The sequence below is a fragment of the Tachypleus tridentatus genome, chromosome 10 (assembly GCF_004210375.1).
Source record: "Tachypleus tridentatus isolate NWPU-2018 chromosome 10, ASM421037v1, whole genome shotgun sequence".
Taxonomy (NCBI): Eukaryota; Metazoa; Arthropoda; class Merostomata; order Xiphosura; family Limulidae; genus Tachypleus; species Tachypleus tridentatus.
Window position 1 is genome coordinate 138,908,877 of NC_134834.1, and position 20,266 is coordinate 138,929,142.

The following is a 20,266-nucleotide window of genomic DNA, read 5'->3' on the forward strand; positions in this document are numbered from 1 at the left end:
AATAGAGGGTTTAAAATTCACATTTTCTATTCGTAAAATCGTGTTCGCACTTTAAGGTCATGGATATATTTTAAAAATGACCGTCAAATCCTACTGTTCAGTAGGACAAGAGCAGCGCAAGAGTTGGGGGTGGGTGCTGTTCACTAGCCGTTTTTACTTTATCATTTTAAAGATAGGGCCAGCTATCTACGAAAAATCTAAAACAAGCAGTCTTTTTATTCCTTATTTTCATTACTGTTTTTAGACTACTTGTCGAAATATTACATTATTATTGATCTTGTCCAGAAATTACTTTATCTTCTTTTTTTAAACTTTTTTGTTTGTCTAAGAATTATTGACCTTTTGGGGTTTTTATCTAACAATTAAAGCATCTTTTGCTGTATATTGTTATAGACCTTTTCTGAATTATTATACTTTTGAAATTTGTTGAACAAATTTGGTTTTAAGAGCATCCACATTTTTTTTTGTCATTACTAAAATTGTTAGAGAATTAATTTAAATTTGAAACTTATTGGCTAGTATTTATAGAGCTCACAGCTAATCTTTATTTTTATGTAGTTGGCTTTTAATGTTGCAATGAATTATTCGTTAAGAAAACGCTATATTGCAAACAGTTTATTTTTTACATTCTAATACTCTACAATTTCTTGAAAAGTACTTTTCAATAAAAGTTGCTTTTTTTATATTTTATTGGTTGCAAGCACTATTAACGTTAAATATTTATGTGGACGTGTAATAATGTTTCCAATTCACTTAATTTCAGTCAAGTTATAATCTTAGTATCAAGCGTTTTAAGAAAAACTAAACGCGTGAGAGAAAATCAAGATAGAAAGAGGGGTAAATGATTTAATTTTAGTTTTTGTTACTGTCACTTAAACTCGTGAAACCATTCATATCCACTTAATGTACATATTCCATTCTATGACCTTAAATAAACTTAGTTTCTATTCAGTAATAATAACAGAAATAGTACGTTGATCCTTCTAACTTTGCACAAATTTACTGATTCTTTATGCGTATACATTTATACATTTCGTTAAATTACATAAGAATAAATTTGTCTTTTAAATATTATATGAACTATATACGAACTAACTCCTGGAAAGCTATTTACCTTTCACACACACACACACAAACAAATAATAATAAAAAAAAGAATAATCAATTCTCGATGTGAGTGTGCAAGAAGTGTGTAAAAAACAACTTGGGACAAGACCAACATCACTTTGCCAGACGGGCTCTCTTTTATAAGCTAGTTAGGATTGAGGATCTGTGTTCGTCTCCTGTTTCTTTAAGCCAGTTAGTTCAATTGAATTTACTCGCATGTCTAAATGGGTCCTGCAAAATACGCTACTCAGATAGACTACAGAAGATAAGTAGCATTATAGTGCTTTAGGCTACTTTATGAAAGAAACTGTATAGGTGCTCCTATATTGTATGTACACATGAATTTAATCTGTTATCACAATATACCATTTAACTTCCAACTGTGATGAAGATGACGTCAGAAGTACCACATCTGGATTTCTGGCGTTTAGTGAGGAACATTATAAACTCTCGCAAGAGCGATGCCATAATCTCGTCAAGTTTTTTGCCATTACGACATTTTCAACATCGTAATCCACTTTTTACTCTTTCAAACAATCTTGAGTGATTAGAAAAAGTGGGAAAATTATTGTAGGCTGAGACTGGAAGATTTGTAATATGTGAATACAGTTAATGACAGCTTAAAAAACAGAAACATTTCGTGTGACATATTACATTCTAAAAGTGTTATGTAAATATTGTGATACGCATAAAAATTAGGAGAAAACTCGTGATTACCATAATTCTAATCGATGTCATAACACACACTGATATGTTTATTATTAGAGAATAAAGGTAAATGTTGTAATAAATCAAATACAGTAAAACAGCAACCTTTGTACAAAGACTAGTTAGTCACACGGTAAGTACGCATTTTCTTTGATGCTCATGTGCGTGTATATTTGTACAAAACGATAAATTCTAAATGTATGACAGTTCTAAACGTGTTTCCATAACAAATCATTGGTTATAAAAGTTTCATAGTTGTACAAATCTATGTAACAATGAATTTAAGAAAGCTGTTTAATGGTTATTTCAGAGTATTTTCATGATCATAAATTTAACAAAGTTTTGCAAGAATGAATTCGATAAGTTTATATTATGAAAATGTACACAGTTTCTGAAATAATGATTATAGCACGACGACGAATTTAACAAAGGACTAAAATAATGAATTTGTGAAATATAGGTGCTAATGATCATGAATAATTAGCTTAAGACACCTATTTAATGACAAAGTTGATATAATTTGTAATAATGACTGTTAATGGATCACTGTTGTATACCTTAAATAAAATAAATTATTAGTTCAAGTATGCATCCTCAACACATTCACAGTGGAAAAAATATGAACAACAATGAAATTTTTGAAGGGTTAATTAAACAAAAACACTTTTATTATTAATTTTATATCCTTATATGTTATATATACTCGCAAAGTTCGTTCAGTTTATCTATTAATTTGTATAATCTGAATAAGGGAAGTTATACTATGTTACGTTAATGAAATCTGAACCTAAAAGTAGACAATTTATTCAAAGCCCATGAATAACATTGATCGTGGTCTAATAGAAAGTTCGTAACGTGTTTTCACTGACTTATGTTTTCTTAGTGTATAAAAACTCTATAGGTATTTATATTCTGGTTTGGTTTGGTTTGAATTTTGCGCAAAGCTGCACGAAGGCTTTCTGCGCTAGCCGTCCCTAATTTAGCAGTGTAAGACTAGAGGGAAGGCAGCTAGTCATCACCACCCACCGCCGGGCCATTCACATTCTGTAAATATTTCTGTTATTTTCGCGAATACTTTTTTAATTCTTCCTCGTATATGTGTGTTTAATTTTGTACTCGTAGATTTTGTGATAATTTTATTGCATAGATGATAATACAATCTCAATTTTGATATTTCTTTAATTATGTCAAAAATTGGATACACTTTCATTGGATTATTTCGTGTGTTGGCTTATACTATAAATTATTCAATTTTCCTTACTAGTATTTTTCTCATTATTGTTAATAATATTGTTTTTACTTTATAATTATATTACCTATTTGTGTAATTATATACTTTGTACGTTTCAAAATATCTTTAATTTATTGCTTCAACGTTACATTTGAAAGCTTTAAACATAAACAATCGACTTTCATTACCAGTGGTGGGCAGAGCACAGATAGCCCATTGTAAAGCTTTGGCTTAACAATAAACGAGCAGACATAATCGAATTCAACTGGTGTGCACAAACTATCCTGTAAGCTTGTTTTCATTCCGTATGACTATTGCAGTACAGACTAAATTTCTTAGTTAGTAACAGGTATAATCCGCCCAAATTCTTTTTAACTCTTTATCGAATATCATCACGACTTTCTCATTATATATCCATTCATTATTTATTAAGATTTGTCTATTATTTTTTCGCCGGTTCCAAAAGAGGAACTTTATTTTACTTTTATTTATTTACAATATAATTTTTAATCTATAAAAGGAATTTATTCCTTTTTTCATTTTTCTTTATTGTTGTAACCTCTAATTTCTTGTATCTTTTACAATTTTTACTTTTAGAAGTTAGTTTGTAATCATTTTTGTTTATTTTTTCTCAGTTTGCAGTTAATTTCTCCTTCAGTCGTTCATGGAACATTTAGTTTGATGACAACGTGAAAATACTGTCGGTTTTACCAGAAAGGAAGATGAAACCGACCATCAATAGTCATTACACAACGAAACACCAACTGAAACGTTTAATGAACTCATCACATAGAATTTTCTGCATCGCTTCGGTTTAATTTTTTTCTATAAAATAACAACAATAATAATAAAAATTCCACCTTCCTCCCTTAATTCATAAAAACACTTGTATATTGCTGGCAACCGTAGCTAATAAATCAGGTTTAGCAGTTTTGACATCTATATACTCTAGAACCTTGCTCTTAAATTCATATCAATATATCATTGGAATCTTGAAAATTTAATAAATACATCAGTGTAACGAGAAAACCAGAATCCAAGGATTTATTTGTTTTTAAATAAATACATGATTGATTAGCTTGTATACATATTAGTTTTTGAGTAGACTAATTATATGTGTAAAGGCGTTTCGGTTGTCAATTTATATATATTGTACATTTACGTTTTTACAATGCCGTAGTGAACATTTTGACTAGACGCTAAAGGACATTACTGTAAGGATGATACATTTTTTTTTTAATATAAGTATAGAGTCGAGAACATTTTCTCCTCGAGCAAAAACTCCACATTTAAAAAAGGCTCACTGATCTCAAGGAAAAGCCAGAAAGCGAACTGATAAAACTAGATATTTGTACCTGGACAATTTTAATGCATATTTGTATTTTATATAATGTTCTGAAAGATTATATGTTCATATATATACATTAACGGAAAAGACAAGTTGGTCTATACAAGAAAGTCAACGTCTAATGTACGTACAATGTACATTAATACGTTTTAAATATATCTGTTTGCATACTTTGCGAAAAAATGTGATTTATTAAGTAACCTTTGGTCAGATTACATAAAGAAAATACTGCTGAATGGAGGTATACTAACTTTTGAACGAATTTTCTGGATTTTTAAACTTGATATTTAGATGAAAAACACTAAAAGTGTGCACAAGTGTAGGCAATTATGGAGCAGAATTGTATTTTGTGTGTGTTTATGTGTTTTCAGTAAATTATAACAATGTGTATGTGTCATATCTCTACCTTGCATCATTGTGCTAATATAGTTATAGGCCTGAAAGCTTGTAGTCGTCTTTATTGCTCTCGTGAAATTGCTTGCGGTTAGGATTAGATGTATGAAAAAGCTTAGGTAATATTGTTAAGATCTGTTCTTTTATTTGTAAACATTCTTTCCTATGCTATTCATAGAACGTGCACAAGAATCCTATAAAGTAACTAGAATTATTATGTTCTAATGACTGCTAAGAGATGGCGTAGCATGCATCAGTGGTTAAAATAAAAAGGGTTTTACGGTTTGTATTGACAATTTTTCATGAAATTTTATTAAACGTAGTTTGAACAAAATGAACCGATTATTCATGTTTAATAAAGGGTTGGTGGATTTATTTTTTCTAAGTATAAAAGCTAATGCTACAAAAGCCCTAAAATGTTTAAAATAGTAACACATGAAACTTTCTACAATATTCAATTTAATGTAACAAAGTTGTTTAAACAAATCATTCTACCAGTCTGTGATGCTTCTAGCCTTTAATAAATTACTGACCTTTCTTTCAATATTTTGTGGAAACCATGCTATTATACAGATATAAAATAAACAAGTTGAAAGAACTATGAATCTTCAATTTTTCTTATTCTTAATAGAATAAATAAAAGTATTTATTGTAAATATCTTTGATGTTGACTTTTAAGGATCAAAATGATGACTATATGTTCAGAATTGATGTCTATACATTGCTTGCAGTAGACTTTTACTTCATTTCAAACATTTCAGTGAATTGATGTCTATACATTGCTTGCAGTAGACTTTTACTTCATTTCAAACATTTCAGTTTATTTCGTATTAAAATTAGTGTTTATTAGGGTAAAACAAAAACTTACTTGTTTTTTCTCTTAATATAGTAGAACAATGGGCCTGATAATAAATTTTGAAAGATAGCGCTCCTTAACATTTACCATTTACATTGAACTGCTTGAACCCTTCCTTTTTTTCAAAGTAACTCATCAGAAAAACTTGTTCGTACTCAAAACACTTTTAAGTGCTTTTAATTAAGCATTAACGCCAAACTTTATTATATTGTACACCTGTTCAATAACAATGTTTATTTTTAAGGTTAGTTTGACAGCAGATTTTATGCCAAGATTTAGAATAACAACTCTCATTCTCACGTCTTTAGTTTAGAGTGAATTTCAAGTTTCTTCTGGATGACTAAAATAATGGTTAATTCTGGAATACAGGCACCAAACATTTTGATAAAGTGTGATGGGAATAAAAGTCGTAATGTTTGGTGATACATACATATTATTTTTTAACTTATCTCGATTCACTTTTGCTTGCTTTTATAAAACATTCATTTCGAATATATTTATTTGTGTAAAATCGGAGCACGTTTGTTTGTCAGGCTAACAGCTACATTTTACTTATATATGTGGAGCTAACTGCTAACAGTGACATTTAATATTGATACGTCATACCTAAACGTTGTTTAAACATCGTCAAGAATATATTCCAACAATAAAAGTGACAGTTACTACTTAGGTATAAGAGATATATTCAAGTTCGACATCAGGTTTTTATATCGTTTTTCTGAATTAATGATTTAAGAACTGTCAAACGCTACTGATAATATTCTAACACAAAATACTGGTTTAACTTCTTCGCCTTTTCATGGCCGTGTTTTTTAATGCAATGCTAATAGTATTTAGTATAATTTAAAATTCTTTTCATTGTTTAGTGACAAACACTCACAAACAGTTTGTACTGTAATATTTCACTTCATTTGGTTGTGTAAGATCACAAACAGTTCCGAAATCAAATTATACTTGTTCACAAGAGATATTCATCTGCATGTGTTTATACATGAAATACCCTTTTAAGTACCACAAATGACACGATGTTATCCAACTCTTGGTAAAATAAATTTAATGTCTAGTGTAGGTTGATCGTATTTCTAACCTAGAAATCCAATGGTGAGAGGCACTTAGCCCCATGGACATCACGTGTGATATAACAACCTACTTCTCTTAACAGACCACTTTTGTATAATTTTTTTATTAAATAAGCGGAACAAGCAATCTGTTAATCACTCTTATATGAAAACAGATTTTCATAATTATGTAGAGATACTGAGTTTATGGTTTTCATTACTCTGACAGCTGTGGTGTGTGTTGAATTTTGTGTGACTTGCAATTTTTTGAGATTTGTTTTTGCTACATTTAACCATGGTGGACATGCATATTCAATTACTGGTCTGATATATTGTTTATAAACGTTAATAATGCTTATTTTTTAAAGTCTTTTGAGAAAATTTGTTCATTACCACACTTTTTTCGTAATTTTGGAAATATGTATCAAGATGGTATCAAAAAGAGCCCCTCTGAGGTATAATTTAGAAGGGTTTCTAAGTAATTAAAATAATTTTGCGAATAATGTTAGTTTTGTTTTCGGTTATAATAATTTTAATTATATATTTGTGCAATTAAATAAATTATTTTGTTTAAAACTGGTTGTAAGTTGTTTGATGCTATTTAGATGTCAGAAATATATACTTATTTTAACAAGCTGAAATAACTCCCAGTTGACGGAAAATGTTTAAACTTAATTCAAATAATGTAATTTTAACAATAATCGTACATACTTCTACTTGAACATAAATGTTATCCTAAAATTTTAAAGTTATAACAAACAGTCTTCATAAATAACATTTGCAGTCTGCTTTTTATTTACTACTAATAATGATTCTGGAGTGACTTCATCCTTGAACACCCTTCATGTTATTGACCATGAGAAAAGCATGGTCGTTTGAGAAACAATCCAGCAACATTTAAGCTGTTGGCTTTGAATCCCTTTAGAGTATTCGACATTCTCTAAAGTGTCAACTTGCCAAGATATTGTTTGAGAGTGACTGCACAGGTGGCCCGGCATGGCCAAGCGTGTTAAGACGTGCGACTCGTAATCTGAGGGTCGCGAGTTCGAATCCCCGTCGCGCCAAATGTGTTCGCCCTTTCAGCCGTGGGGGCGTTATAATGTTACGGTCAATCCCACTATTCGTTGGTAAAAGAGTAGCCCAAGAGTTGGCGGTGGGTGGTGATGACTAGCTGCCTTCCTTCTTGTCTTACACTGCAAAATTAGGGACGGCTAGCACAGATAGCCCTCGAGTAGCTTTGTGCGAAAATTCAAAACAATCAATTCTTATGCTCATCAACTTTACTTAGATTCCTGCTACTAAATAACACCAAGAATGTGAAATAGATTATGTTTCTTACTGGCAGCATGTTAGTTTCTTTCTTTAATTCTCCCACTTTTCATTAGAGAATGACACCATAGCTCACTAGATAGATCATGGTGTTATCCAAAACAACAAACTTACTTTTATTTATCAATTTTTACTCGATAGGATTAAATGTGAGAATTTCAAATTTTTATTTGTCATGGATTTGTAAAACAGTGAACTCATAATGATTACATTGTAATTTTGTAGCTTTGTGCGAAATTCGAAACAAAACAGACTCCATAGGGTAGGACTTATTAACCAACAGGCTTTACAAAATAAAAATTGGGTTAATTTTGACTTCTTTAGAACGTTCTACATAGTTCATAGTGTTTACATACAATTTTGATTGAGATTGGCCCAAAAGGCTCAGAGGAGTTATAGTGCGAACACACATTTCGTCTTTACATATATGTGTAAGTTCTTGAAATTTTCTATGCTATTTTATATAATTTATATAGAATGAGTATTAAATAACTATAATATGACCAATACTTATGTCGTATTACAAGCATAATTAGTTGCAACCATGTTTTACTAGTTTCGTAAAGACGTTCACATGATGTGTGTTTTTCTTATAGCAAAGCCACATCGGGCTATCTGCTGAGCCCACAGAGGGGAGTCGAACCCCTGACTTTGGCGTTGTAAATCCGTATGCTTATCGCTGTACTAGTGGGGGTTATTCACATTATAACAGGGAGCATATTGCTGTTTAACAGCTATTGAAACACGTGATTATTGATTTGCATCCTCTCATATATTCCTAAATTTTGATATTTCAGACTTCAACTAAAATATCAAATCAGAACAAAGACGTCTATGTTGTATATGATATATAAATCAGAAGTGCTATATTTAGTACAATAAACAAATTAGAATATTAAACATGTTGAAGTTGTTCCCGAAGTAGCATATTTTAAATTAGTCGTTAAAACTGTATTTCTCACTTCATAAATAAATACCAACCACACTTTATTAAACTGTAAAATGTACTAAGAAAAGACATTTGCATTTAATATTGTTTCTTAGTTTTGTAAATTTATTTGAAAACGTAGGTGGGAATTAGATGTGACGAACATGTTTTTCTTGAGCATTGTCTTTAATGCGGGTGAATACTGAATATTATTTTATTATGTGTAAAATCTATCCTGATATGATTATGTGTGAGTAGTTAACATAGAAGTGGGAGAGAACTAAAAGGCGTGCGATCTGAAATGTATAGTATCTAAAGCCATACATATAAATAGTACGTTGAGTCTTAAGCAAAATATATATATGAAAACGGCTGGTTTAGGTTGAGAAATTTTCTCAACCCAAACCAGCCATTTTTACATATATATATTTTTCTCTACAAGTGGGTTTTCTCGTCAGCACTGAGTTTTAAGCAATTGTTAGACGTCGATTCATCGCTTCCGGTACTCACCGTCATTTCACGACCAGAGAGCATCACAGCAGGCAAATCCACGTTCTGCGCACGCTCCCTTGTAGAGTATGTGATTGCCCGCGGCTGTTTGAATATTCGCCTCCGGGTCTTGTGTGAGGAGCTCATAATCTTAAGCAACAACGTGGGTACCTCATATAGTGCAGGGCGGAAACTACTACACTCGCTATTATTAACATTAGTTTGGTCGACAAGGGCTTAAAGTGCAAAAGCATAGAACCCCGGACTATCTGTTCTGAGCTTTGATCGAACACGTGATTGTCAAACATGGTATTTTGTATCATGGACTGGTAGCATATGAATGCATACTATCACCTTAATAGGTAGGCTGCCGTTATTTATTTAAAAATATATATATATACATATACATATATATATATACGTATAACAAACTTGCAAGCAATATTTTCCATTCATTTTATGGTCAGTTTTGAAAACTTTATTTTGTCACCGGTCAATATAAAACCAGGTACTGTCGATTTCATTCGCCTTATCACTACCGTGCCATGAAATCTGAACATGCACCCACACCTGCCACACGGGATTTTCAGTGACGGTTGACGGCAGTTTCTGAGGCTCGAATACAGTGTGATCCATCTACAAGAAACTTGACATGTGTTTCATTCACTGAAAAGATTTACCACGGGAACAAGTGAACCTAAATTAGTATCTATCACTGAAAAGATTTACCACGGGAACAAGTGAACCTAAATTAGTATCTATGTTGGCCGCCGAGTTAGCTGTGGTAAGCTTTTATCCTTAGCATTTTTCTATTTTGTGAGTGTGAAGAACCATAAAGTGCTTAGTGAATTTTAATTTTCTTTCTTAAGTTGCGATTAATAAACTTGAATTCGTTCTAAATCTGGATAGTTCCCACCATGTTTAAGGTTTTCTATGAACTGCTAATATTGTTAGTTGCTTTTAATATTGCGTACTAATTATATAGACTTCGCAATTTATAAATTTAAGTATCTACTATCATTACTCTCACTCAGTGAATAATCTTAAAATCTCATAGTTTTTAATAATTAAAGCACAATTTAAGATTTCCAGTGAAATATTCTGATACAAAACAGTAAAGATTTCCAATATATCAGGCTTTACGTATTTAGGGCCCGGGATTCTTTTACAGTAAGTGTCTGTGATTTGCTGACAATAAATGCCAACAATAAATGCACTTGTTTTAAAATAATATAATAAAATCAAGTTAAGTGTACCTACAAAAATTCGTTTCACTGTTTGTTATCAAAGTTATATTTAAAACTTTAAATAATTATCTTTCTTGTCAAAATTACACACAGTTGGATTCAGTTACTTTAAACCACTCTTTGACAAGACAAATTTGTCTCTATTATTACAATACCACTATGAAACACATTTTAAGTATTGACCCGTGAACAAACAATCACATATTTTAACTTCACTTTCACTAACTTAACATTTTCTGACTTAATTTGCCCTCACCTATCACCTATATGTCTATATATATTATCAGTATAACGCCTACAACATTCTACAAAATACGAGACGACAAAACGTAACAATACTCACCTAAGGCAACGAGAAAAATAGAGAAACGTCGAGTAAGTTGACGTAGAATTAAAACAGTTGAACTACACATACAAAGCACGACAGAATTGTTCAAGAAAAGTTGTCATAACTATCACCTTTAAACTAATTACTTTTAACTATCTTGTTATGGAAATTAAATTATCGTCAAACCACTAAATGAACAAAATAATAACTCTTATACTAAACAGTTTTGTATACCCAATACAGTAGCTGGAGTGAGTGTATAACACATAACAGCTTCTAATAGCCTGGACCTGTACATAATGAAGATTTCCAATAGCTGTGGTTAGTACATAACAACTAACAGTTCCTAGTATTCATAATCTGTACATAAAGGTGAAGATTTCCAGTAGCTGGGGTCAGTATATAAAACCTGACAGTTCCTACTAGCCATGATATGTACATAAAGGCAAATAGTTTCAGTAACAAGGGCTGTGCATAACACCTGATTTAAGTGGTCGAGATATATACATAATATTGAGAATTTCAAGTAGCTTGGGTTAGCTAGTACATAACAATGATAGTTCAAGGTAACTGAGCTCGTGTATACGACTAGACATCTGCAGTGTCTAATGTTCAGTATAACACTAAAAATACTTGGTACTTCATGGTCAGTACATGACACTGAAAACTTCAAGAGTTTTTTTTCCAAGATATAGCACTGAACTATTATAGATAATAATGCTGAAAATATGTCACCATACTGTTATTCTACATAATTAAAATTACTAAAAATATGTCTCGTTATTAGTACATTACACTTAAGTTTCTTTTAGTATACTGTATAACAGAATAAACTTTAATAGAATACAGCACTGAAAATTCTGGTCTCTGATGATTAACATACGATGTAATTTCTATTTCAAACTTTGGTATCTTATGGTATCTAGAGCATTTAGTAATTGCGCATACATTTACAAGTTTACAAAAATGTAGATGTTGTAGTGTATACTAAAAAGGTTTCAAGTAAATTGTGTCATGTTTCTAAGTAATGTGCTTAAATTGACATTCTATATGTGAAACATTTTAGTTTATCCATTTCATACTATTTTACTGATTAATTCATAACTTATAGAGGCGTATTAAGTAATTAATATCAACAAATGTTTTGAATGTAACTTTGTTTACTCATGTATAAAATCTTCCATTAATAACATCAAATAATCGAGGCATACACAAAAGTATAATAATCACCTTAGGTGATTTACCAAATTTGAGGTGGACGTTGTGATACGACAGACTTTTCGTTTTTAAGGCTGGAATTATTTTCGGAGAAGCTTTGTTTCTGTCAGCCAGCTGCTCTCATGTTTCACCAGGGTGCAAGCTGAACATGATTTGCCCATGAAAGAATAAATGTTGTAATTTATGAGAGATTGATACGAATATATGTTCTTTGTTGTGTGAAGCTATTGAAATGTTCTAATGACATTTTGATGATACAAGGTACTACGATTTGTTTTATTTTGTATTTCTAAGAATATTTCAGTTCAGATTTTCGATCACTTTGTAGCTAAGGCTGTGATCTGGGTCAAAATCATTATAGCACCACGAACAAAATAAAAATGCATTTGACGATTAACATTATATGATTGCGCATGATCTGTTTAAACTGAAACCAAGCATCCTGTATAAATCTTGCTAGCTTGAATAGCGCAAAAACAGCAGTCCTCTAAGATGTATAACACATTGGAGTGGTAAGTGAAATATAAAACGAATCAACGAATAATTGTCACACATACAAGAACCTCGGATAAAAAATAATTAACTTAGAGTCTAAATGGGAAAGAGTGGTACTTTCAATGATAAAACATGGACAGAAAGCCCATAGCTGTTGATGAAGAATAGATAAAAAACGCTGATGCAAGAAATTCTTTAGAAAATAATATTGAATAGAAGACTGTTCAATTCTTTCTGGTGAAAGAAAATTATGGACATTTGTTAAAAATCCAATATATTTATATTGTAACTTCTCATGAAGAAAAGACATCTTATTTCCTGGTGAAAAGAAAAAAAAGCATTATAAGCTTCATGAGATGAATCAGTCAAATACTGAAGAACGATATATGTTGTAATATATGTTGGATAAGCTATACATTTCAAGTCCGATCGAGTCCATAATACATTACGTTTTGCTTGTTTTTTTAGAAATATCTCGTAATGATGCATGAAATAAAATTCCCTAAGTACATTATTTGTTGAAAAACAATATTTAGAAAAACTTAATCAGAGAAATCTAAAAATTGTGAAAAGAAAAATTGTTGTTTGTCTGTCTTGGTTTATTTTCGTTCTTATATAAGCTGATATATATGAAGTACTCTTTAGATAGTTTTTGCTTAATTGAACAATGAATAGTTTTGCTGCTATGATCTACTGTTGTGTTTTTGTTCTTTAAATCTTATTAGCTTATTGCATGTATTTTAAAAGTGAGTTCCATTATGGCAAACACAATATTAAAATTAAACAGAAAATTTTGTCATTTGTGCAGTTATACTCTTCAACGAACTCGTATATTGTGTACAGAATGGCATAAAAACATATTTAATGTGTTTTAATTGTGTTAAGTTACGTTGTTGTTTCAAACAAAAAAGTGTTTGGAAAGCTATTGCAGTTTAATCATTTTTCGATCCTGTTACTAAAACGTAATGTATTTGAAAGAAATTTTATAGAATTTAAATATTTTCGTAATTTATGGACTATTTGATGATCAAGAGATAAATATGTATATATATACACACTTGTATATACATTTCATAAGGTAAAGTTTAACGTTCGACCTAATTATTGGCATTCTGCCGCTTTGGTACCTTCCAATTCTAATGATACAGCCGGCACCGCCAAGATTGACTTTGGCCAGTCACTATGAATAATTTCGTAGCCGCAGTGGGAAGTTATTCGATTGATGGAGCTGTTTAAGACAGTATGTGAAGTACACACTGATGAAGCCGCTTAAAACACACTGTGTGAAGTACACACTGAGTGTTTGGGATTTTTAAAAATATATTATAAGATATTTACTTATACATCTCATACATAAATTCCTTCCTTTATCCATTCCAAAATGCTCTAATTTTCACGAGTTTAACTAGTTTTCACTTCGCCAAACTTTATATTTAAAAACTCAAACTTTAACAGTACTTCATTTCAAGAGCCAATCGTGAATGTAATAAGTTAGGCTGGAATATTTCAATTTACAGTATGTTGTTTTTTATTTTTGATTAATAAAATCAATTAATTCCAAAGTAAATGAAAAGTATTGTAAAAAATCACCGTAATCAACCTATTGATTTAAAATAGGTCAAAACAAAACGATTATGAAAAGGTAGTTTGTGAGATAATTCATTAGCCATTACTAGAGTTTTGATTCACCTCTGTTTGCAGGATTTTATATAAATATGAAATTATAGTAATAGTGTATTTCACATAAATGAAGTAGCTGAATATTGTTAATGACATAACAATGGCTCTTTTCTTTTTCTTTAAAAACACTAACAAGCTAAGATGTAAGGTAAAAACATTTGAAAAGTGACTTTATAAAATTAATTACTCTATCAGGTAATTTATTTATACATGTAACGTTTTAGAATCATTTATTTCCTGCATTTGATTAATTATTTTGCTTACAAATGTTTTAAAGGCCTGACATGGTTAAGACACTCGACTCGTAATCCGAGGGTCGCGGGTTCGAATCCCGTCACACCAAATATGCTCGCCCTTTCAGCCATGGGGGCGTTATAAGTGACGGTCAATCACACTATTCGTTGATAAAAGAATAACCCAAGAATTGGCGATGGGTGGTGATGACTAATTGCCATTTCTCTAGTTTTCAACTGCTAAATTAGGTACGGCTAGCGCAGACAGTTCTCGTGTAGCTTTGCGCGAAATTCAAGAACAAACTGTTTTCTCAATCTTCTATTTATATTATCACACTTTGTTTTGAAAATATCGGTTTTAAAGCAACTTAGATACAAAGGCAAAAGAAGAAAAATTGAATAAATATGCAGCGAGGAAAAATGTTTAAGTTCGTTTTTGCTGAAATACAGTAATAAGCAGAGTAGGCCTGATACCTCACTCCTATTTGTTAACCATTGTGCATGCTAAGTAGGTATTATATCATTTTCCCAAGTACTTATTTATACTTAGGCCAATTAAACTCTTAATTAGATTATGTCTTTGAATTGAAACCTAGTTTGTGATGGGTTCTTAGAAGAGAAAGATAAATCTGTACTACGCTTTTTGATGCATTTTATATGCGTAAGCTAACTATTTAATTTTATACTAATGACAGCAAATATAATGCTATACTTTTCTTTCCGTATAACATTTCTTTTTAAATGTTTGTGCTTTACGTGTTATTGATATACGTAATATTTACTAAAAGCTGCAATCATTTTCTTGAAATGCGGTTATTGTGTCTCACCTGAATATGTTAAATTTTTTCAATATATTTTCTAACAGTTTTCATTGAAACTGTTCATATTTTTCACGAAAGGCCGATAGAATTTTTTACATTTCGTTTTCTAATAAAACTCTGAATATATTCTGGCAATGAACACCTACTGGATTGATATATTATCTTTCTCTATTTTTAGTAATTTTTGTGGGACTCTCCATCAGAAATATAGCAATCCGTATAGGTTTGCATTGAGAAAAATAATATTACGATTTTACGAAGTTAATATTTTGTACAAAATTTTAAAAACTATGAGTTAAAATTGTAACCACCAATGGTGTTCAGTATGATTAAGATAAAACATAAAGCATCTGAGAGAATATTTTGTTAGATTATCAGATAAAAGTTAGTAAATTGTTAGATATTTTTCTCTTTTTATACATGGGTCAAGGAATCTGAAAACCGCTTAGTTTTCTACTTTTTTTTATATAAATTCAAGTAGCGAGACAATATCTCTGTTCATCCATCCATATTCAAGTTATGTAGAGTCCGGTACTATCATTTAACATTTTTAAAATGAATATGTGTTGATAAGCAACATACGATTTGTAGATAAGTATTCCTGTACACTCCAGTAAGTCAATATTTCGTACAATATAAGTTGTACTTTTAAATCATCATATGTGTATTTTGTTTTTATTCAGCATAATAATTTTGAAGTTCGAGCATTTTCATTAAAAGATGATTGAAATGTGAACTAAATAATTTATGAATGTAAAATAAACCTGATTTTTAAGTAAATTAACAAATCATGTAATGTTTGCTTTGAAAATATATTTAAGTTTATCCACGTTCCGCAAAATCACGAAGAAGGAGAGATGTGTTTTATGTGAGGTTTTATTTTTAGTTTAATTATTTATTTCATAGTCTATGTATGTGCTGTTTACTTTCATTCTATCATTGTGCTTTGAGTGATTTATTTTTACACTGACACAGAGGAAGAAAATGATTAAAAGGAAGAAAATGAAGTTATTTACAGAGCATATTCAAACAAAACACTTAATATTGACTCTTTTCATTCACACATTATCGTGTATATAATTGTTATTATTATCTGATAATTAAGACTTAACTGTAAATATTGTCTTTCGATCAGTAGAAACGTATTATTATTATTCGTATTGTTCACTAAGAGTTAAATTTATTCTTCATGCAACGTTATGAAACTCAGTCAGAGACTTATTAAAATTCTGGATACAACTGTAACGATGAACAGTGTAACAAACATTTGTATATACATTTGACTTTTTTTAATATATTATTATTGCTTTTGTTCATTGTTAAAATTTATCACCAACAAGTTACAGACACTTACTGTAAAGAATCTGTTCCATACGTAAAACCTGTTAACAAATTACTAAAAAAATTACTTAATTTCAAATTTTCGTATTTACTTGCACAATTCTAGTCGTATTTTACTGTGGTATAAATTAAGAAAATAAACATGGATTTTATAATTTTTGGAAACATTACATAGTTATGTTTCTTAAGTTACTTTGTTTCCTCCTGCTTGCTGCAGATAAGATAGATCTATTAAAGTAAGAATACTTTTCTCACTGGAAATAAATGTTAATATGGTGAATAAAAAGATGGCTAAGTTAGAGACACTCCCAATAAAAGCTTATTTGAATGTTGATATGATCATACAATCACATATCTTGTCTTACATGTGATAGAACTTCTAAATTAATATGTCAGGTGTTCATCTGAAGTGGTTATGTGGTTCGACTTCTTAAAACTGTATTCATACTATTAAGCTAGCATTGACAGACAAATAGAGGTTTTACAGCTGTGTAGACTTTCAAGACAAATTTCAATTATGATTTAATTGACGGTTACAAATTGAGGATAGTAACATGTTGTCATTTTTAAACATCTTCAAGCAAAACATAATTTGTATTCAATCCTCTTTAGCGTAAAGATGATAATGTTTCTGTGTTGCATGGATATTAAGATCCATTTTTATACGTTGACAACAAATGCTGTATAAATCAAAACGATTCTAACTAGAAGCTGGTTTTACATTTCTCTGATACACGTATTCAAGGAAAGCAAACCTGATAAAAAAAGAAACTATAGAAAAATAGTGATTTTAATAAACTGAAAAGAATTTTAATTTAGGCACGATACAAATAAAAATAAATAATAATGGATAAGTATAATGTATATAAATTTAAATAGATTGAGAATGTCACATATTTTCGATAGAACAAACACTATGTTGTACACATATATTTTTATATATTTAATTGCTTCGGGTTATAAGTCCCATGAAAAAACTACTTTGCTCTTCTTTGCCAATTCTGGTTTATGACTGTGCCAACAGCTTCATATTTAAATAAAGTTTCATGATTTAGTACTTCTTCAATCCTTATAAACAGCTTTGATTTCCATTTCAGGCGAATCCGATGAATATAAATACACCTTATAATATTTGGTAAATGTATATAGTATCAAACTTACACATCTTATTATTTCAGCATTATTAATGCATTGATAATGTTTCTTATAAAGAAACATCGTGCAAGCTCATGTGATTGAAAACAATAAGAAGGTAAATGCTTTGCAGTATACTTTAACAATGCTCACGTTTTTTTTGTTTTATATTTTTGCATACAATATGTGTTACATCTTCCATTTATCACAGTCATGATAATCTCAAGCTATAAGTACCTTTATGTTGCTGTCATCGATAATACAGGATAGATGAAGATTGATAAGCTTTTATATTATACCCTCTTTATGTCTCAGGGAAATCAGTGATATTTTAAAATGTAGAGATTAACCACTACACTAATTAGAGTTAATGTCAACATTTACCCTTTACACGTATTTATGAAATTTGGGTAATATAATAATTTTGTCTCTTGTGTTGACTGTGTCAATTTGTAAAATGAGACAGAAATTGGACTAAACGTTAGTCCAATATTTGCAGTAAATAACCAAATCGTAGTTTGTAAAAACTGAACTATTTCTGCAAGAACTACAAACTTCGTTTCTCAAGAACTAAATTCAGGATCTCTATTTGTAAAAAACTATCGATAAACTCCATTTTTCAATAACCAACTTCAAAATTACATTTTTCAAGAACTTAGTAAAACATCACCATTTATCAAGGGAACTGAAAACTCTCACAATGTTTAATGAAATATTATTGATGAATTTCAACATTTCAAGCAGAATCGAATAAATATATTGTTTTGTTTTGGTCTTATTCAACATAAATTTGCAATAAAACACTATCTCAGTTTTGAGTCTTATAACCTCTAATGAGAAGCATGAATGAAACTCTCGTCTTAGAAAAACTTGCTAAATGTAAGTGTTCTTGAGAAACTCATATTTGAGACACAACAAATTACCCCAGCACGTTTCAGATGATTTGTTGAATGGAGTTTCACGATGAAGCCTAGAATCTATTTTGTTAAAAAAGAAAAAAAGCAATGTCAACATGAAGAATTCACTACGTAAATATACTTTGAAATAAAGTTTAATCTATTGAAAATAATATATCTTTCAGTAAGTTTTATAATTTGTTTTTAAATAAATGGTAAATTATTTGTCTTTAATTTTACAATTTCCTGAGGCGTAGTTTTACATTGAATTAAAATAACATATTTTTATAAACCACAGGGAACGGATTGAAATTTATCTTTTGCTGAAACATCTGGTGATATTGGTTCTAATAAGATTAGTTTTATAGTTTAACATTTGCACAGAATCACACAAAGAATTTTCATAAGAAGAATTGAATAAAATATTAAATTTACATTTAAATCGATAAGTAATACTTTCTTTGAAATATTATTGGTTACGCATGTGGCTTTAAACACAACTAAAGTTCATAGTGATAATATAGAATATAAATATGAATGCCTCACCATTGTAATTACGTTCAGGTTTTTGTTTGGTAAAAACTGTCTATAGGAGATACATTAAATAGAAAATTAGTTAAAATATATTCCTCTGAGTTTTTGTACGTTTGATACATTTCATAACTTATTTATTTGGTGTTAATAAAACATTTATTTGCAAGATACCAATATAACATAATACCATACCCTATAACCCGAGCGCTTTGACTTAAACTTTTTTCTTCAGGTGACGTTTCCGTTAAGATTACCAGAATGAGGATAAGCTGTAAGGTATAATGCAATTCAGTAAATTGTAATGAGTCATATAATTTATTCATAGCGCTATGAATGTGTGATATATGTATAAACACTTTACATTATTATATATCTGTGGTACATATGATATGAAATTATTATTATTAAAGTTTCTTTGAATCTCTCTTCAGTTTGTGCATTGTATATTTTTCTTTTCTAACACGATTTTTTTAGGGGAAGGTCAGTTTTATAAACTTACTGCAAGCATTTTCATTTTTTTTATAAACTACATATATACTTTGCTATTTATACGTTTGTGTTGTTAAAAATGATACTGTGTAGTAAATACACCAGTGTTTTTAAAATATTGTGAAAATATGAATTAAATTTACAATTATGTTTACCACAGCTGCTTCAAAAGAATGAAAATTGACATCTGCATGTGTGTTTTTCTTATAGAAAAGCCACATCGAGCTATCTGTGTGTTGTAAATCCATAGATTTACCGCTATACCAGGGAGGGACAAATTAAGATTTTTGCTATTTCAGAAGGTATTTCTTACCTATTTATTTCAGAAAGCATCTGAATAGTTTTGTATACGGTTACATTACCTTAGAGTTAAACTTATTATAATAAGTTTAAAATTATAATA

The 20,266-nt window shown here is 30.1% G+C and overlaps 1 protein-coding gene across 2 annotated transcripts in view; it reads left to right on the forward strand.

Annotated features, from left to right (window-relative positions):
* LOC143230446 (transcription factor AP-2-epsilon-like) overlaps positions 1–20,266 on the forward strand; it is a 178,478-nt gene that overhangs the window by 37,742 nt on the left and 120,470 nt on the right. Inside the window, exon 1 of one of the 2 annotated variants that reach the window (XM_076464021.1) lies at positions 10,101–10,231. The exons of the other annotated variant lie outside the window; for it this stretch is intronic. Coding sequence (XP_076320136.1) covers positions 10,208–10,231 — 24 coding nt within the window. The 5' untranslated portion in view covers positions 10,101–10,207. Of the gene's footprint in view, positions 1–10,100; positions 10,232–20,266 lie in introns of those variants that run through there. 2 annotated transcript variants of the gene reach the window in all.